This window comes from Macaca nemestrina, chromosome 1 (genome assembly GCF_043159975.1).
Source record: "Macaca nemestrina isolate mMacNem1 chromosome 1, mMacNem.hap1, whole genome shotgun sequence".
Classification (NCBI taxonomy): Eukaryota; Metazoa; Chordata; class Mammalia; order Primates; family Cercopithecidae; genus Macaca; species Macaca nemestrina.
Genome location: NC_092125.1, coordinates 105,189,646 through 105,209,974, shown reverse-complemented (window position 1 = coordinate 105,209,974; position 20,329 = coordinate 105,189,646). Strand labels below are relative to the sequence as shown.

The 20,329-nt window shown below is 52.4% G+C and overlaps 2 protein-coding genes across 8 annotated transcripts in view; one reads left to right on the top strand and one right to left on the bottom strand.

Annotated features, from left to right (window-relative positions):
- The first annotated feature begins 394 nt into the window (after window positions 1-394).
- On the top strand, window positions 395-13,783 carry LOC105497975 (cholinergic receptor nicotinic beta 2 subunit). Of its 5 annotated transcripts, none has more exons than XM_011769609.3 (7): window positions 395-1,553; window positions 2,903-3,048; window positions 3,233-3,277; window positions 3,699-3,808; window positions 4,958-5,930; window positions 9,534-9,700; window positions 10,430-13,783. In XM_011769609.3, the coding sequence occupies exons 1-7, from the start codon at window positions 1,490-1,492 to the stop codon at window positions 10,479-10,481; spliced, it is 1,557 nt and encodes a 518-aa protein (XP_011767911.1). In that variant the 5' UTR covers window positions 395-1,489; the 3' UTR covers window positions 10,482-13,783. The 5 variants fall into 5 exon arrangements, with proteins under 5 accessions (XP_011767911.1, XP_011767910.1, XP_024653770.1 ...); XM_011769608.3 differs by having other exon boundaries at window positions 3,214-3,277; XM_024798002.2 differs by lacking the exon at window positions 3,233-3,277.
- Window positions 13,784-15,912: 2,129 nt separating this feature from the next.
- LOC105497976 (adenosine deaminase RNA specific) overlaps window positions 15,913-20,329 on the bottom strand; it is a 47,176-nt gene continuing 42,759 nt past the window's right edge. For all 3 annotated transcript variants that reach the window (XM_071084653.1, XM_071084647.1, XM_011769618.2), the window contains exons 12-15: window positions 20,074-20,256; window positions 19,649-19,761; window positions 19,065-19,192; window positions 15,913-18,891 (exon numbers count right to left, since the gene is read on the bottom strand). In XM_071084653.1, coding sequence (XP_070940754.1) covers window positions 18,654-18,891; window positions 19,065-19,192; window positions 19,649-19,761; window positions 20,074-20,256 — 662 coding nt within the window. In that variant the 3' untranslated portion in view covers window positions 15,913-18,653. The remainder of the gene's footprint in view (window positions 18,892-19,064; window positions 19,193-19,648; window positions 19,762-20,073; window positions 20,257-20,329) is intronic.

The following is a 20,329-nucleotide window of genomic DNA, read 5'->3' as shown; positions in this document are numbered from 1 at the left end:
AGTCCAGTACTAGCCCTTTTCCTTACCTGTTGAGCCCTTAGGGACTGTGTTGATTCATAATCTAGAGAGGCAGCCACTGCCTCAGGTGGATTCATTTATTCATTGGATATGCTCTGGAAACATATAACAAGGTATCTGATCTAGTCCTTGGTCAAGCGCAGCTTCCTTGAGGAATTGACATTCCTGCCAAATGCTCAAAGTTAAGTAGAAGGTGATTAGGGGGAACATGGGTTATAAAAGAGCCAAAGAGAGCTATGCATTTAAGTCCCTGAAGTGTGGGGGATGGCACGGATAAAATGTTCAAGGATCCTGAAGACCTTGCCAATAGTTGGAATGTGGAGCTGCGGGTGGAGTGACCCAGATGAGGTTGAAGTAAGCAGGGACAGAACAGGACAGAGCCTTGCTGTATGATAAGTCTGCGTTAGGAATATTTTGGTTGAAAGTGACAACAAACCCACTGAAGGAAAAAGAGGGGCTAAGAGTTCAGGATTCTCATCCTTGGTCTCCTTTGTGTTAGCTTCTCTCTTGGTCAGGCCTCTGTGAGTGGTCTCTGATCTCCCTAGTCACACAGAAGCCAACAGCTAGAGTCAAGAGTGGGGGTGAGGAAGGCCGATGAATAGGGGCTATTCATCTTTCCACTCTTACCCTCAAGGCTACCTTCTTTGCAGGCAAGTCTAGACCTCCTCAGGTAGACCCTCAGTGGGTGGGCAGGAAGCTTAGCCTTTTAGGGACTTCAGGGAAGTAGAGAAGGGGACAAGTGAGGGGATGCTGTTCCAAGACTCCAAAGCCGTTTGCTTTCTTAAAAATAGCAAACCCACAGCCCCCTATCTCTTTAAGGGCCTAAATTAGCATTTTCTCTGCTGTATCCTCAGCCTCCTTGGGGAGCAGGATCATTTGGGTTTGGTAAGCGAAAAAAGGAGGCCGAAAACTCCTCCTGTCTCCCGACCCTCGTTCTGGCCCTCTGGCCCTCAGTACTAAGCAGGCCCTGACCCACTCGTCTTACTCCTGCTGCCGCTTCCCGGCGGGTCTCGCGTCCCTTCTCCGACCACTCTCCAGGTCCTGCCCCAACTTTAGGACTTCAGAACTCCTCCACCGTGCCGTGGAGGGACAGCCCTTCTTCTACCTCACCCACACCCTACCCGGGCAGAACCAATCGAAGACTATCCCACCCAGGGACCCCCCTTTTTTTTTCTGGGAACCAGCGTTTCCGCCTCCGGGGCGCAGACTCCTCCCCCTCACCGTCCCAATTGTATTCCCTGGAAGAGCAGCCGGAAAAGCCTCCGCCTGCTCAGACCGGGATAGGCGAGAAGCTGGTTTCTCCTCGCAGCCGGCTCCCTGAGCCTCAGGAACCACCGCGGCGCCCGGCACCACCTGGGCCCAGCTCCAGGCGGGCGCGGCTTCAGCACCACGGACAGCGCCCCGCCCGCGGCCCTCCCTCCGGCGGCGCGCTCCAGCCGGTGTAGGCGAGGTAGCGAGCTATGCCCGCGGCATGGCCCGGCGCTGCGGCCCCGTGGCGCTGCTCCTTGGCTTCGGCCTCCTCCGGCTGTGCTCAGGTAAGGGAAAGACGGGCACTGGCCAGGTTCTCCTACCCCAGCCAACGGCCCAAGACTCGGCGTGCTCTGACTCACCCCTGCTAGGCCGGAAGGTGGAAGAAGGGATTCCCTAGAGGTGGGAGAGTCTGCTGGGGGTTAGGGGAGAACCCCCGGGACTGCAGAGAGCACCTGGGAGGCTGCACTGGGAAGGAGACAATACTCGAAGGAGTAAGTGAAGCAAAAAAGAGATGGAAACCTGGCCAGCGGTGGTAGGGGTGGTGCAGGCACAGAGAGCAAGGAGGCAGGGGATCTCCCCAGGTGTTCTGGGGTGGCAGGAGGGCCGGCTCTGAGGGCGCTAAGATGCCATCTGACTTTTTGTGAATCATTATCTCAAGAAAGGTACCTGGTCCAGCACCCCTCCCTGGGCTCCCCCATCGGTTCCCATCCCCCCCATTGGGCTCCAGATTCTCGTCACCCCACAGGGGCAGAGAAGGGGAGAGAAAGGAATGGACTTTTCAACCCTCTTGTAGGGTGGGACAGGAGACTTGGAAGGGAAGAAGCTCTGCCAGGCTGAGGACTAGGAAGGAACTCTGAGGGGATGGGAAGGGGTGTGTTCGCGCAGAGTTGCAGAGGGGGATGCACTGTGGGGAGGGCAGGCACGAAAGGAATGCACAACCGAATGAGCTTTCCACACCTACAGGCCACCTCTGGGGGTGGGCTGCTGTGTGTGTGAAACTTGGGGCTAGATATATGCCTGACCCACAGCTTAGGCAGCCCAGCTATTCCACTCCAACTCAGTGCCTTTAGGGAGAGGGGAGGATGGCGTCGTGACCACAGTCACGTGTCATTATGTGAGGCACATAATGCCATTTGCACATGTAAATGGTGAACGGGAACAGTTATTTGTGTCCCACCACACATATGCTTTCTCCTCAATCAGCAGGAGAAAGGGCGTGTGTTGTGGGACACAAATAACTGGGACAAATAACTGTTCCCTTTCACCGCCCTGCAAAACCTCCCTTGAGTCATAGGTATTTGCTGGGGAAACCATGGAAGCAGAAATCTCAAACTGCCCTCTGAGACTTTGGGGGAAGGGCTGGTCTCCACGAATCTTTGCAGAGTGGGTTCTTAGTCTCAAGGCATCTCTGTTGGGCTGTCTGGACTCCTTGGTCAGTGGTCTCAGAGAGGGGCTTTTCTACGAAGACGTTAATCTGGGGCTTCCCTGGGGGTAATCTAAGCATTTTGCAGTATCCTTAGGGACGTAGGCAGATACTGGTTGGGCCTGGATTGTTCCATTTGCCCGGGGAGGGTGGGATGTTGGATGGGTTCTCCTTGCCTGCTTACTTTCTTCCTGCCTTTCCCCTGCCCAGGGGTGTGGGGTACAGACACAGAGGAGCGGCTGGTGGAGCATCTCCTGGATCCTTCCCGCTACAACAAGCTTATCCGCCCAGCCACCAATGGCTCTGAGCTGGTCACAGTACAGCTCATGGTATCACTGGCCCAGCTCATCAGTGTGGTGAGTGGGGGTCCCAGACTCTCTGCCCAGCTACTGAAGTCAGCCCCGCCAAAATGTGTTAATGCTGGTGTGCTTCCTCCTCTGGTGTTTCCAAGGCTTGGGGAGGTGTGAGAGGGACCCTGGGTGGTGGCAGTGAGCCCACAGGCTGAGGGGCCTTCTCGGCAGCCTCTCTTCCTCCCTGCAGCATGAGCGGGAGCAGATCATGACCACCAATGTCTGGCTGACCCAGGTAAGCATAAGTGCTCTCTTCTACCCACACCCCTGGCCTTCTGTCTCCTCCTTTTCCCCCATGTGCTTTTTTCTTTCTTAATCTCTCAAAAGAGGCAGAAAGGTATAGAGTTTGGAGTCCTAAATAATTGGATTTGAATCATGGCACTCACCAGCTTTGTGACTTTAAACATATTAAACTCTCCAAGATTCATTTTCTCATTTGTAAATGTAGATTCTAATACTGTACTTTGGCCTAGCTGTGCAAATTAAATGAGAAAGTACCATATGAGCTACACTTGATGGGCAGAGAAGTCACTGTGGGGAAGAGGCTGGCTTTTAAAAGCTCCCTCAAGCCATATGGGCCCCTTCTAGTTCATTTCCTTAACCTTGAGCCCCTCCCAGGGCAGAAGTTGGTACTGCCTCCCTCTCTCATTTCCCAGGAGTGGGAAGATTATCGCCTCACCTGGAAACCTGAAGAGTTTGACAATATGAAGAAAGTTCGGCTCCCTTCCAAACACATCTGGCTCCCAGATGTGGTCCTGTACAACAAGTAGGAGCAATGGGAAGGTTGGGGGAGAGATTGGAGGGCTCAGGGAGGGAAGGGGTTATGGGGAAAATAAGAGAAATTAACTTATGCTGTGGGAGGGGAGGGACTTGTAATAGATATACAGTCACTACCTAGACAGACAGACCCAGACCAGTGAGGTACAGTGTGGACAGCCAAGGTGACCTGGGCAGTGACCAGCCCACTCCCAGCCAGTTAGGACTCCCAGTATGTATTTGATGATGTGGTAGGGATACAAACAAGTATTGACAGCCCCCAGTGCCTCAACTGATTCAGTAACAGGCTTTCCTGGAAGCCTGGGAAGGATCAAAGAACTTTATTTTTTTTTATTTATTTTTTATTTTTTTTGAGACGGAGTCTCGCTCTGTTGCCCAGGCTGGAGTGCAATGGCCGGATCTCAGCTCACTGCAAGCCCTGCCTCCCGGGTTCACGCCATTCTCCTGCCTCAGCCTCCCGAGTAGCTGGGAGTACAGGCGCCGGCCACCTCGCCCGGCTAATTTTTTTTTGTATTTTAGTAGAGACGGGGTTTCACCGTGTTAGCCAGGATGGTCTCGATCTCCTGACCTCGTGATCCGCCCGTCTCGGCCTCCCAAAGTGCTGGGATTACAGGCTTGAGCCACCGCGCCCGGCCGGATCAAAGAACTTTAATGTCCCAGTTTCTCCTCCAGGTTCTATCCTGTCTCCTGCAATAATCCATCTCATCTCTAAGGTGCAAAGCCACCTTCCTCAACTGATGGGACCATGCCCTGTCCCCTTCCATTGCTTGGGGCTCCTCACACTGGCCTCCTGGCTCCCCCAACTTCTCCCCCCTCATGAAGATCAACCAGCTTATACAATATGTGACAAGTAGCAGACGTGTCCCCTCCATCCACCCACCACCCCCTTCTACCTGCAAGGTGTCACACAGGCCTTCTGACCAGGACACTTCTTCTAGTTACTAACCACCACCCCCCATATCCCCTTCTTGCTCAATTCCTGCTCCACCTCTCTATACTCCTGGAGGTTACTCTCAGACCTAGGTGTCCCTTCCCCATGTCTCCCTCTGGTTTTGCTCTCCTCCAACTAGGGGCTGGGTTGATGGGTAGGGAGGAAGGAATGCTTAGGCCAGGGCTGACTGTGCCCATCCCTTGGCAGTGCTGACGGCATGTACGAGGTCTCCTTCTATTCCAATGCCGTGGTCTCCTATGACGGCAGCATCTTCTGGTTGCCGCCTGCCATCTACAAGAGCGCATGCAAGATTGAAGTAAAGCACTTCCCATTTGACCAGCAGAACTGCACCATGAAGTTCCGTTCGTGGACCTACGACCGCACGGAGATCGACCTGGTGCTGAAGAGTGACGTGGCCAGCCTGGACGACTTCACACCTAGTGGTGAGTGGGACATCGTGGCGCTGCCGGGCCGGCGCAATGAGAACCCCGATGACTCCACGTACGTGGACATCACGTATGACTTCATCATTCGCCGCAAGCCGCTCTTCTACACCATCAACCTCATCATCCCCTGTGTGCTCATCACCTCACTAGCCATCCTTGTCTTCTACCTGCCATCCGACTGCGGCGAGAAGATGACGTTGTGCATCTCAGTGCTGCTGGCGCTCACGGTCTTCCTGCTGCTCATCTCCAAGATCGTGCCTCCCACCTCCCTCGACGTGCCGCTCGTCGGCAAGTACCTCATGTTCACCATGGTGCTTGTCACCTTCTCCATCGTCACCAGCGTGTGTGTGCTCAACGTGCACCATCGCTCGCCCACCACGCACACCATGGCGCCCTGGGTGAAGGTTGTCTTCCTGGAGAAGCTGCCCGCGCTGCTCTTCATGCAGCAGCCACGCCACCATTGCGCCCGCCAGCGCCTGCGCTTGCGGAGACGTCAGCGTGAGCGCGAGGGCGCCGGAGCTCTCCTCTTCCGCGAAGCCCCTGGGGCCGACTCCTGCACGTGCTTTGTCAACCACGCGTCCGTGCAGGGCTTGGCTGGGGCCTTCCGGGCTGAGCCTGCACCGGTGGCGGGCCCGGGGCGCTCAGGGGAGCCGTGTGGCTGTGGCCTCCGGGAGGCGGTGGACGGCGTGCGCTTCATCGCAGACCACATGCGGAGCGAGGACGACGACCAGAGCGTGAGTGCCGCAGGCTGGGACCCCAGGCGTGAGATACAGGGTCTGCCAGGGCCCGGGTGTCTGGAAAGCAGCGGCGTTCTGTAGACATGCAGACCTAGTAGGAGTGCAGGAGAGGGAAATGTGAGTCAGGCCTGTGTTGCGGGTCTGGGCGCTGGCTAGGGCCCTTCTGGGTTGGCTTCCGGGAGATGGTGCGGCCTAAATTGGGGTTGGTGGAGGATGACCTTGCTGCTTCCTGAGGGCTAGCTCCCAGGGCAAAATCCCTGAGCTGGGCATCGTTATATGGGTAGGGAGGCCTGAAACATGAGGAGGCCCTTTAGGGTTGGCAGCCAGCCTGTGGTCGTGTCCCCGAGAGTCCCTCACTGCTGCTTGCATGCCCACATCCAAGTTGTTAACCTGCAGTTCTTAGCACCAGTGGAGATGAGTCCTTTGTGCACCCCAGGGCAGGAGGGGGCAAAATTGAGGACAGTAGGAGTTGTGTGTGTTGGGGGAGGGGTGGCGTTGGTGGCGGGGTTAGAGATTCCAGGAGCCTGCTTGTGACGGAGAGGATGGAGTCCCAAATCAATATCCCTGCTCTTCTGAGTCCCAGGGGATGGCCTCCTGAAATATTTATGGAGATTGGGGTGGGTGAAAGAGAAGGCTCCTTGGCCCCTTCCCCAGGCTTTCTGCACACCCGGCTTTTGACTTCTTCTACAGCGTTCCCTAAGAGCTTCCTTGAGACTGAACCAAGAGTTGAGGGGAGATATGATAGGTTGACATCCACCCCCGCCCCCTGCACTTTGGGCAGGGGCCAGACCCACCCCGTGGTCAGTCTCTGGCTACCTGGCTGGTTCCAGGCTGAGACTCAGCTGTTGCCATGGTGACTGGCCAGGTTTCCTCTGGGACAGCTGCCATTTCGGCTGGGGGATGAGGAAGGGCATTGCGGTGTGGGCCTCAGAGATCTGTTTCCCTGGACAGCAGGAGATGGGTTGGAGCTGAAGCTTGGGCCAGGGAACATCTTACAATCTTGATGGAAGAAGAGGGAGGCAAACACTAGAGGAGATGGGGTGGGAACCTTAGAGCCAGCTGAGGCCAAGTGGAGATGCTGGGATTCAGGGAGTCAGCAGGCTGCGGTCACCGCCTCCACCTCTCCTGCTGCAGTCACGCATGTATTGTGCATTTATTGAGCTAGGTGCTGAGGATGTGGTGACCTACTTGGATGCTTCACAGGCACCTCAAACTCAACATGCTCAAAACCGAGTATTTGGTCTACATCCTAACCACCAACTTGCTCCTCCACCAGTTTTTAGCACACAGCGTCACCATTCACTCAATGGCTCAGACCGAAAACTCGGAGTGATCTTTGACCCTGTCCTTTCTCACCTCTCTCTCTGTCCAAGTCATCAGAAGTCTTGTCCTGTCACAACCCCAAAGTAATTCTCAGCTTCATCCACTTTTCAGCATCATCAGCTCTTGCCTGGTCTAGGGCAAGAGTCTCCTAATAGTCTCCCTGTTTCAGTTCCTGTGCTCCTGCATCCAAACAATGTCGCCCTCTCAGCTCATGCCTTTCCCTCCTTGCCCAGGTCACTGGTCACTGACTTATCTTTTATTTGTTTATTTATTTAATTGATATGACGTTTCGCTTTTATTGCCCAGGCTGGAGTGCAATGGTATGACCTCGGCTCACTGCGACCTCTGCCTCCTGGGTTCAAGCGATTCTCCTGCCTCAGCCTCCAGAGTAGCTGGGATTACAGGTTCCCGCCACCACGCCCAGCTAATTTTTTTGTATTTTTAGTAGAGATGGGTTTTACCATGTTGGTCAGGCTGGTTTCGAACCCCTGACCTCAGGTGATCCACCTGCCTCAGCCTCCCAAGGTGGAGGGATTACAGGCATGAGCCACTGCACCCGGCCTGGCTTGTCTTAAGCAAACCAAGCTCTTTTGTGGCCTCAGGACCTTTGCATGCATCGGTCCCTCTGCCTGAGATGCCCTGTTTTTTTCTTTTAAAAAAATTATTACAATTATTAACTTTCACTCTACTATTTGAGAGTAAATTGTAGACACTGTGACCCTTTATCCCAAATAATTCAGTGTGTCTCTCCTAAGAACAGGGGCACTCTCTTGCATAACCCAGGTTCGGTCATCAACTTCTGGAAATTTAGCATTGATGTCTTTATCTCATATAAATTCCACATTTAAATTTTCCCAATTGTCCCAGTGATGTCCTTTGTAGCATCACCCCACCCTTGTCCTAATCCAGGGTCTCAAATTACATTTAGTTGTTGTGTCTCTAGTTTCCTTGAATCTGGAACAGTTCCTCACCTTTGTCTTTATGGCATAAACGTTTTTAAAGGGTCCAGGCGGGCTGAATGTCCCTCTGTTTGGGTTTGTCTGATTGTTTCTTTATTCAACTTTTTCCTCATGCAGCTGGTTCTCTCTCACTCATCAGACCTTGGTTTAAATCTCACCTCCTCAAAAAGGCATTCCCAGACCACACTCTAAATGATACCTCCTCCTCTTCTTCATCTCAGTCCTTTGTTTGCCAGTGTGGAATTTTTAAATTTGTGCTTATTTTTGCTCCGCCTCCCTCAGTAGACTGGAAACCACTGGATGCGTTTCTGTTGTTCATTCGCATCCCCAGTGTGTAGCATGGTGCCAGGTATATAACAGGCACAGTTGCCACTCGAATGAGTTCTTCAGCTGCTGACTAAATAAAGATGTTCAGTGGCTGTCTCCCCACCCCGAGCTGGCCGGGCTCCAGATGAACACGTGCACAAAGGCCCAGACTCAGGCAGGAATGGAGCAGCTCTGAGGAGACGCTGGCCCTTTGTGCAAGCCTTGTGACTGGCTCTCAAACTCACAGACAGGATTACCTTTTTGACTGATTTGTTCACATCTGGGACCTGGTCCTCACCCTCTGGGGACTGTGGTGTGGTTGGATGGGGCTCAATGTGTGATTGTAAAAGGAGCCAGGCCGGCTGAGGCAGCCATTTACTCACTAAAGCATCAGCCATTTACTCAACACTCTGTTCCAGATGCTGAGATGACAAAGATGAATCAGGGTCCTTGTTGTTTGGGGACTTGTAGCTTAGTAGGGGGACAGGCATGCAAATTGAAACAATACAGTACAGTAAATATACTGTGATGGAGACATGTACACAGTGCAGAGGGAACCCAGAGCAGCCAATAGTTCATGCTGATCTGGGGGTCGAGGCAGCCTTCAGAGAAGGTGATGTTTGATTTGGGCTTTGAAGGATACGTAGGAGGATACCAGGTAGAGAAAGGGAGCTCAGGATTTCCAGACATAAACGAAACCCAAAGACACAGAGACCTGGGAGGACACACTGCGGTTTGGTAGGGCTATGTTATGCGGTGGGAGAAGGAGGAGATAGGCTCATATTTGTCATGGGTGGGTCTTGATTCCAGACTTGGGAGTTTGCATGGGCCCTGAAGGCAGTGGGGCCACTGGAGGCTTTTACTAAGATCAGAGCCATGCTTCAGCAAGGTCATTCTGGGATCATGGCAGGAGAGCAGTGGGGTGTGTGTCTGCGTGGTGGGACCCGTTTATACATGTTTGCCTCCCATCCTGCATCACGTGACCTGGGCCTCCTCCGTCTCCTCCATCCAGGTGAGTGAGGACTGGAAGTACGTCGCCATGGTGATCGACCGCCTCTTCCTCTGGATCTTTGTCTTTGTTTGTGTCTTTGGCACCATTGGCATGTTCCTGCAGCCTCTCTTCCAGAACTACACCACCACCACCTTCCTCCACTCAGACCACTCAGCCCCCAGCTCCAAGTGAGGCCCTTCCTCTTCTCCATGCTCCTTCACCCCGCCACCCTCTGCTGCACAGTAGTGTTGGGTGGAGGACGGACGAGTGAGCTATCAAGAAGAGGGGTGCCGCCCCCACAGATCTATCCTTTTGCTTCATCTGGAGCCCCTCCTCCCTCACACCTCCATCCACACACAGCAGCTCTAACCTGGAGGCTGGACCAGCTGCTTTCTGTTTTGGCTGCTCTCCTCCTCTTGTACCAGCCCAGGCAATAGTGTTGATGAGGGAGCAAGGCTGCTGAGAAGTGGAAGACAGGGAGAGCAGAGCCATCTACCTTGAGGAGACAGTGATGGGCAAGGGGCCAGGAAGGGGACAGGATCGTCTGCTGCCTCCGAGTCATGGGAGAAGAGGAGTATAGGACAAGGGGTGGAAGGGCAGGAGCTCAGACCGCACCAGACTGGCCTGACACAATGGTAGCTCTGAAGGGAGGGGAAGAGGAGAGAGGCCTGAATGTGACCTGAAACCTGCCACTACTTGAGTGGACAGCAGCTGGACTGGGTGGGCCCCATAGTGGTCAGCTGTTCCTGCCCAGTAGGTTTAGCCTGGCCCCACTGTCACAGACCCCTGGGGGAGGCTTCCAGATCAGTCCCACAGCCCCTTGCTTCTAAGGGGTCCAGATACCTGCCCCAGATCCTCTTTCCCCACTGAAGAATTCTGCGCCCTCTGGACTTCCCTCTCCTTCCTTCCTTTTTCAGGCTCAAGGTGTGGTGGGCAAGGCTGAGTATTAGGGGAGCTTCTAAGTTCTGAATCTTTGGGTGACCTGCTTGGAGTCTCAGGTCCAAATACTTGAACTCTGTGAGAAGTCTAAGTTCATGGGCTTTTGGAACTGGAAGAACTTTGTACAGCCATGGATTCCAACATGAGCCATGTTGCAGATGAAGAAACTGACCCACACGGTGATTCAAGCCCAGGTGGGTCTCTGACTCTTCCTCCCTGCCCTGAGATCCATCTGTCGAGTGCCCTGTTTTTTCCCCACTTTGAACTGACTGGTTACTCGAAGGAAGTGAACTAAGGATGTTAGCTTTAAGCCAGCCCAGCCTCTTTGCCCACAGCAGAACTGAGGTGAATAGCTGGAACTCTGCTACATCCGTGCTGCTCCAGTCTGTTCTGCTCGTGGCTCCATCCTTCTGGCTGTTACTCTTCCTCTTCCCCCTCCCAACCAAACCTGAGCAGCTTTGAAGCAGGACTCGGGAAGGACAGGGCTGCTGCTGCCAGTGACACCTCAGAAAGCATAGCCTTGGCTTCCTGTCCCTGGAAGCTATACCCTGACTCTGCTCCCAGAGGCCGGCTGGAGGCCACCTGGCTGGGTAGCCCAGGGAACAGACCTCTTAAGGGATCTCCTGCTTGCTTGTGTTCCCAGCCTGGGCTCAATGCTGGGCCAGCAGATGGTGGGTTACAGAGGGGTCAGCCTGCCAAATGCACCTGAGGGACCTGACCTAAGTCATTTTGTCCCTAGAGCCCAGCTGGGACTCCTGCTTCTCTAGGCAGGGCAGAGGAGGGAGGAGACACAGCACAGGAATAGAGCATGGGGCAGTGACCCCAGAGTCTGGATTCAAGTTCCAGCCCTGCTAATAACTCATGTGAGCCAGCTCGAGCAAGTCCCTTCACCTTGCTAGAGCTCAGCTTCCTGGCCTATAAAATGTGGGTGGTAATGCCCTCTTCCTGGGGTTGCTGTGAGGATGAGGCAGTGCTTGTGAAAAAGCCTAGTGCTATACCTGGCACAGAGTAGATGCTTCATGACTGTTGAGTCCGAGACGCAACTGGAGCTGGTGAGAATGGGGTCCCGACTGTCATGCCAGCCTCCCTCCCAGGCCCACTCTTCCCCCATCTCTTCCCTGAGGAAACCAAGTCTCCCTTATCAGGAAGAGCTGGGGGAGCTGGGAGGAACATTACAGGAACACCAGAGGGAGTCTAGCAGGTGGGCGGGCTTCTCTCTGGAGCCCCCTCAGCAGTTTCATTCCATTCCTGGGCTGAACCCTTGCTCTGCCCCTACCTCCCTTCTGGGGCAGGTGTGCGCTCAGGGACCCTGGGCTCTAGTCCTGGACTGGCTGTGCAGCGCCTCCTGACACAGGTGTGTGCTCAGGGCCCTCAGGCTCCAGTCCTCTACTGGCTGTGGAAGCACATCACTGGGACAGGAAGCCAGTGGCTGAGGAGACAGGCCTCAGCACATCTCCTCGTCTGTCAGGAGGGGCTCACGGACACCTTTTCTTGGTAGCAAGGAGAGTGTCTCTGCACTATGGAAACTTCCCCTCTTCTAGAGCAGATTGGGAGCTGCCTGTATTATGCCTGAACGCTCCTCAAACTCATGGTCCTGGGGAAGGCGTCTTGGAACCAGAAGCAGCAACAGGACAGGAGCCTCCCTCTGAAGGGTAGGATGCCAGCCTGAGGCCCTCCCTCTTGGCTCTCCCAGGGCCTGGGCTAGCCGGAGGCCCCAGCAGCTGCTGCTGTGGCCGTGCTTACTTTTAATATTTCCCATACGTGGCTGTTGTCCAAGTCAAGTCACCAAATGGTGCTAGAGGGGATGGCAGAGAGCAGCTTATCCAGCTCCTCTCCATGACCCGGTTAACACACAAGGAAACAGAGGCCTAGAGGTTGTCTACTGTATGACCTCTTATGAGAGCCAGCCGCGCTGCATCTACAAAATGGAGAAGGCAGAGCTAGCTGAGGTCTTCAGCAAGGAAGAAAGGGGTCAGTGTCTATGAGAGGGTTACCTGGGCAGTGTCATTCTCTCCATCTCTGTATGCAGCCCTTTGGGGACCATCACAGTAAGGAAGAGGTGAGGGCAGAGGTGGAGGCTCCACTGCCCAGGCAGGGTGTTACCATGTGGTGGGACAGAGTGTGAACCCTCAAGTGCACTGGGAAGCTTTGGGGAACCACAGTCTCTTCCACTCTTGGATCCTGTGTTCTCTTCTCTTGATGTCAGGGAAGCCCCTATGCCTCCTTCCCGTGGTGGGGCTATCTCTGCAGAGAATCAGGTGCCCAAGCTGGGCAAGGACTGGAGGGAGCTCCAGATCCGGAGGAGGCAGAGACTGGATGGAGACCTGCAGCAAGGGTTTGGGAGGGGAAGTGAGGAAACAGGTTGAGATGATCTCCATCAGAGCTGGCAAGGCCGCAGGTGATCTAAGAACTATTTTTGTCTAAAAAGAAGGCGCGCACAGGCTCTCTGCTTTTGACAGGTGGCGTTGCAGTGGGAGGAAGGCAGCTTCCTGGCAGTGAGGTAGAAATACTGTAACAGCTGGTACCAAGTTACTGAAAATTTAAAAGCAAACAAGACACAGCAGCCCCCAGGTGGTGTGTTCTGCTGAGGAAGGCTATGGCAGAGGAAGAGCAAGACCGTTTCCCCCTCAGGGAGGGCTCTTTGGGTGGTTTGGAGACCCTGGGCTGTTTGTATCCCGGTATTAGCTCCCGTTACTAAGGGTCTGCTCTGCACCAGGTCCTCAGCGTGTGCTGTCTTTATTCCTCACAATCCTGTGGGAAGGGGCCTCCACCTACGTAACAGAAATGCGGCTCAGAGAGACCAAGTGACAGCTAGTGAGGAGTGCTGGGCCTGAACCCCAAGTGCCAGGCCTGAACCCCAAAGTTCATACTCTTGCTGTAGCCGCTGAGGCAGGCAGAAGAGCTCCTCGGGAGGAAAGTGAGGGGCATTCAGGGCCTTCTCTGAATCACTCTCCAAGCCAGAGTAGAACCCCGGTTCCAGTTGTCCTCCTCTGTTTCTGGGCAGAGTCAGGCAGGTGTCATAGCATCCCTCCCGGCCCCACCAGTGCTGGCCAGACTCCCATTCACCGACCTTGACTAGACAGAGAACAGCCACCTTTTAGTATTCATCCCAACAGGTCGAGACGGTCAGTGTGATGGCCACGCGGTTCCTAAGGGACCATAGGTCTAGGAATTATTAGGTCACTCACTCAGCCACCCTCGATGCCCCCATCTGCCCCACACTGCCATTCATCTCCCCCATCTGCACTCCTAGAGTATTGGCACTGGTCTAGCCCACTCCAGGTCAGACTCATTAGGAACTCAAGATTCTCGTAAAGAAAGTTGTTTCCAAATTTGTCTTGTCACTCTATTTGGGGGTTGGGAGAGAGCCCGCGGGGGCCAGTGTTGGCCAATACAGGAAAAAGGGAGAATGCTAGAGAAACTGGACTCATGAGAGGTTAAATACATCACAAGAATCCAAAGAAAAGGTGAGTGGTGACAATCTGCTGAATCACTGTGATTTGTTGCTTTACAAATTCACTCATCAGATGTAAAAGAAATGGCCAAACGACTGGGCCTGGAGTAGGCAGAGTCCTTTGTAAAGGACTGGACGGAGGCGAGGACCACTCTCCTGGAGGTGGGGATGGCTGGGGTTTCCTCTCACAGTCCCTGTGCTCTGGGAAGTTAAGGCTGCAGGTTGCATAAGACCAGACCTGCAGACCTGGGCCTACATCCTGGAAACAGTATGAAATTGTGAGTCCCCTCAATGAAATGCAGGGTGGACAGCAACTGAAATGAGCTGAAGAAACTCCCTCTTGCACTCCCTCAGGGCAGCCCTACTTCCCAGCCCACTCAGGGAGCGCTGTGGGAGGACAGTGTTGTTCCCTCTGGAGACAAAGTGGCTGGGCACTTGCCTCAGGCTTTAAGGAAACTGTCCACTTTCTAAAAGACCTGGCACTACATTTCCCTCCATGTGGAACAGGAGCAGTCTGAGAACAGAGAGGACAGAGGCACTCGAGGTTCCTGGTACATCATAGCAGGCGGAGACAACGGCCTTCACTGTCCTTCAATTTAAAACTGTTGGCCAGGTGCGGTGGCTCACGCCTGTAATCCCAGCACTTTGGGAGGCTGAGGCAGGTGGATTACCTGAGGTCAGGAGTTTGAGACTGGCCTGGCCAACATGGTATACAAAACATTAGCTGTGTGTGGTGGAGGCACATGCCTGTAATCCCAGCTACTTGGGAGGCTGAGGCAGAATTGCTTTAACCCAGGCAGAGGTTGCAGTGAGCCAAGATCACACCATTGCACTCCAGCCTGGGCAATGAAAGCGAAACTTCGTCTTAAACAAAACAAAACAAAAAACCAACTGTTCAGCTCACCCAGCAATGTAATCTCAGTAGACGATGAAGAACCCCTGTGGTGGTGTGACGTTCTGGTCCTCAAGAAATATGCCCACAAACAACATGTCACTGGCCCTTCTAGCCTCAGTTGTTCCTTCTGTGTAATGGATGAGGCAGGTTTCATTGGGATTTAGCCTGTTAGGTACTTTAGATCCTCTGGTATGGTATTTTTAAAAGGTCCAGGATGAGTCTTCTAGAAATTCTGATGTAAGTTACATGTGAAAAAAGGTACCTTCTCTCTGAAATTCAAGATGGAGAGATAATTTGGATGTCATCTATGATGTAAAAACAAAATGGTCTATCTCCTAAAACTACAGCCAAGCCTGTCCTGGTCCTGGCTGCAACTTTACTCCAAATATGGACATTCCTGGAAGTCAAACAGCTGGGAGTAGTGGGGTTTGGAGGTAGAAAACACCCCTGAAGGAGAGCTGGAATTATGTTAACAGGTGATTCTCTCTCAAGGGATGTTTTCCTGCTCTGGGCCTTGAAATCTTGCATCTCAAGTCCCGTGGGACACGATATTTAATAGTGGGCTCTGACTGGGTGCGGTGGCTCACGCCTGTAATCCCAGCACTTTGGGAGGCCGAGCTGGGCAGATCATGAGGTCAGGAGATCGAGACCATCCTGGCTAACAGGGAAACCCCGTCTCTACTAAAAATACAAAAAATTTTTTAGCTGGGCGTGGGGGCGGGCGCCTGTAGTCCCAGCTACTCGGGAGGCTGAGGCAGGAGAATGGCGTGAACCCAGGAGGCGGAGCTTGCAGTGAGCCGAGATCCTGCCACTGCACTCCAGTCTGGACGACAGAGCAATACTCCATCTCTAAATAACTAAATAAATAGTGGGCTCTGCTGGGGAAGTTAATCAAAAGGTGCCTGATGAACCCCACCCCACCCAGACGCAAACTTATCCACAAAGGGAGGTTCTTTGAAACTGCTCCTTTCCAAAGGTTGAGGGACAGCCCTGTCCCCAACAGGTTCATGTCAGATGCCACTGGTGCTGTTATCAGAAACCCCAGGGCCACAGGTCCCCCTGTTCCCATTTTCACCTCCCCCAAGAAACCAGGACTTAAAACTTTCTAAGAATTCAGATTCTTGGTTTTTTTTTTATTTATGAGGAATGTATATTGTTAAGTCACTGTTATCAAGGGACACATAAAAGCGGAATCATAAAACTGGACTGCAGCCATTTTCACGGTACCCAAGTCTATGCTTGGGGTCTTCCTGACTCTGTTCTTGGAGTCAAAACCAAGACTCCAAAAAACCAACAAAGTCCCTTCAATGTAAGTAAAGGAAACAGCTTCAAGCACTGACAATTTTTACAAGTGATTATTCAAGGAATGCACAGTAGCCACAGTTCAGACAAATCAACTACAAAAATCATTAAAAAGAAGAGTGGGGAGGGGCACTGCTTATTAAAAACAAAAGACTGGACAAAGAAATTGAAGATAACAGTGGGCGGAAGCTCTGCCTCCTCTGTCCCGTGTGACTCAGAGGGGCATGGGGGCGCGGGGGTGTGCAATCTGACACGGCTCATTTCCAGCAGATGCATGGAATTCAGGGATGCCTCGCGCTCTTCCTACAACAGAAACTGAATACTACAGGCTTGCTAGATAAGATCTCAGGGGTGAGTGGGGGTTCTGATCTTGTGAGAGCCCGTGTTCCCAGTTAAAGAGGAGGCAGCTGGCCAGAGCTCTGCTGGAGAATCTAATGCCCAAGACGGACCAGAGAGGCCAAACAGCTCGAGGACTCAGCAGGTGACAACCCTGTAGCCTGGAGAGGGGCTGCGCTGCCTTCTGATGCTGAGAACCACAGACCTCTCTGACCTGGATGTGGGTGCCAAGACTGATTTACTGTGCCCCCAGCAGACCCAGAGCCGGGGAGCAGGCCTCTTCTACCCCAGGAGACAGGCATCATTTCCCTACCGGTTCCTTGGGATGCTTTGGTGTTCTGCAAAGGCATCCTTAGTCTATTTTTTAAAGTTGCATTTTCTTATTTTGGTCATTTTTTGGTCAAAAGTACCGAGGGTATAGAATAAAAGCAAAGATGTCAAGGTCTCTACCAGACAGAGGGTGGCCTAGTCAGCAGTTTGGAGGGAAATCATCTGAGGGTGCTGGCTCAGCACATTCTCAGATGAAGGTCTGTCATCTAAAGGAGAGAGGCAGGCTCAGGTCCTGAAGGTCGCAGAGCCTCAGTAGTCCTCCTGAGTGTGTCTAGCTGACTGTTACCAAGTAACACGTAAAAGCAGAATCACAAAACTGGACCGCAGCCATCACGGCACTCAAGTCTATGCTTGGGCTCTTCCCTGCTCTGCTCTTGGAGTCATGACCAACACTCTAAAAGTCAACAAAGTCCCTTCAACATGAGTAAAAGAAATAGTTTCAAGCATTGACAATTTTTACGAGTGGCTATTCAAAGAATGCACAGGAGCCAGAGAGCCAGACTCCACAGGGAGGCCAAAGGCTCTGAACACACGAGTCAATGTTCATGGAGGTGTAGACAAAAGATTCCACCTCACAGAGTTTGAAGGCAACCTGTCCTTTCACCCACTACTACTGCTTTCTATGTCAACACTATAAAGATCAGGTCTGCGCTCTGCCCACGAGCCTACTTCTGAAGCCATCTGGAAAAATGAAAGCACTTGGATAAATGGAAAAGTATGCCTGAATTTTAAATCTGCTCAATTATAGGTTGTCTGTAGCAGTTAAGAATCAACATCTATGGCATTCTTTTAAACACTCCTAATTTACATATGACTTAGTCAACTTCTCTTGGTGTCACTGTCATGAGAGATATTATGCAGGGTAGAACAGTGACGTGAGCCAACAGGATTTTTTGCCCTTATTCTTGCTAAGTCATGATTATCTGAGCAGAGATGATTTTCTACCCTCTAGGATTTGTCCTGGATTTTTTCCTACGTTGGCTAGGGTGCACGCCCAGCATTTGCAGGGCAAATTCCTAGGAGTGCTTTAGGAGAAGAGGCAGCTGGAAGCTTGGCAATATCCCAAGGCATGCCCGTGCTCCTGGGAAGTGGTCTGTGTCACCTTGCTGGGTGAAACCTCCGCTATGGCTTGGGCAACTCCCTTAACCCAGTCTGGCTGGTTCTAGACTTCCCTGCTGCCGGGGAAAGGGGCACACTTCCAGGGAAGCAGCTTTCCTTGCCTTGCCCGCCCTGCAGCTGGCTAAAGTGCAGGATGGGAGGATGGCAGGGCATTATCTGTAGGCTCCAATCACACTTCCGTGGCACTGGGAACTGCAGTTTTCAACTCCTACCCTTACAAATGTTTCGCCAGATCCTTTAAGTTCACCTTTTTACCCTCTGAGGGAGAGAAGGAGAAATTCTGATCACAAGGAAAGAACCTCAGAAGGGGAAGGGGGAAGTAGAGGGGTCTGCGTAATCCACAAAAGAGATCATCAGTCTCGGACATGATCCAGAATTGACTGAAACCTAATCAAGACCACAAGAGGTCAGTGTAGCAAACACAAAGGGAAAGGAAATGGAAAAAAAAAAAAAACTTTTAAGAGGAAATGGACTGCAGGTGCTCAGTGACTATGTATGCTTTGAGTTATAGAAAGAAAAGATAACTTCTTAGGTTTCTACCTCTTCACTTGGGGGAAAAAAAGGGGGGCCTGGCCAGACCTTGCCTAGCAATCCCAAAGAAAGCAGGATAAATGGGAACCCAAAGTTTTCAGTATCACCAATTATGGCTTAAAAAGAAAAAAAAGGAGGAAAAAAAAATCCCCTGACCATGTGATGAGGAATGCTACGACCTACCTCTCTCTCACCCTAGTATGACACACCCTAATCCATCTGTCACCGGAGCATACTATACTGGGCAGAGATAAAAGTTCTTTTCCTCCTGGGGTTTGCTAATCCAGTTCCCATAGCCCATATCCTTCAAGCTTTTTTTGAAGTAGTTCTTGGCCGTCTCGTAGTCACGGGCAGCTTTCTTGGCCTCACCATAGGAGAGTCTCAGTAGATCCCTGCGGTAACGGAAGGAGCAGAGCTTCTTAAATAGAAGAAAAATGTTCTTTTTGGAGACCCGGGACAATTCATTCCGTGGCCTAGAGAAACAAAAGCACTCATTATTCACCTGGGACCTGTAAGATGAGGAGCTCACAGTGGAGAAACCGTGGCAGGGAAGGTGGCTCTCAAGCCCTGAGACTGCAGAGGTATGATGCACCCTTGCAAGTCAGGGCAGAGGCTTGGTCCTCACTGCGCTCTCCTGTCTCCTTACCCATCCACGGTGCCTCTGGTACCATCCAGGATCTCCAGGTCATAGCCATCAGCCAGACACCAGTTGACGCTTGTCTCCTTAGTCTTCCCAGATTGCCTTTTGGAATCATATACGCTGACTCTGCCAACCTAGGAATCCCAGAAGCAATGGGAGAAAGATGGAAACCTTTCAGGAATAAGATTCTGAAGCAGGGACTCGAGACTTATAGCAAAGAGGAAATGCAGAGTCATGATCTTTCTCCTGTATTTAGGGTTCTGTTTGGCTAAGACAGAGCACACTCTAGACATACTAACTCCACCTCGATTCAGATTAATTCCAGACTAAGAGAAGGAAAGCCCTTGGCATCCAAAAGGAAGACAGTTAAAGTTCTTGGGACACCAACAAATGTTGGTGGTGGGCCACTGTGGGCAATGTTCCCTTGTGGGCTACCACTGCGGGCAGTGTTCCCCTGGGGGCAATGTTCCAATGTGGGCTACCACTGCGGGCAATGCTCCCCTTGCTCACATTGTACAATTTTCCTCTATTTACGTGACTGCTTGAAAAGGAGAAAAATGTCAGGGAAAACAGAAGGGGGGTTATAGCACCTTGGGGTGGTTGACAATAAAGGGATGTCGTAGTCCATCCTCAAATGCACTCCCATCTCTTGTCACACGACAGCAAATAGCCCGGGTCAGATGTCCTTGGCTGAAAAGGTAACCTGTGTACAAAAAAGAGAAACATATATACCTGTGTTTGCACCAAATGCTGTTAAGAGGCAGGGGCATGTGGGGATTTTGGAGGTACAAAATGCAGTTGTCAAGAAAGAGAAACAGCTGCCTTGTTAGGAAGCACCTTCTGACCGGGGCTACCCAGGATCTCCCTAGCACAGCAGACTGGACAACCAGTAACTGAGGGGTGACTCATGCTCACTTTGACAGGGGAGACAAAACACCTGGCAACAAAACATGCCGTTTGGGATTTGGGCACAAGGACGACAGACCAGTTCCAGATCCCAAGGCAGGCCTCTTACCCAATGTAACAGATTTGAGATAAATGGGCTGCAGGAAGTGGGTCAACAGTGCCCCTTGCAGGCCCAGCACATTCCAGCGTAGGATTTTGTCACTACAGGACATGGTACGGAGTCTCTCCCCGAGCCGAATGCCATCCCACGTAGGTACAATGTCACTGGATTCCACAGGGATTGTGCCTTCTCCTATGTGAGAGACTTGGGTCAGACTTACAGGGGCCAGTGGACCAAACCACTCCCTGGCGTGGTTTTTATCCTC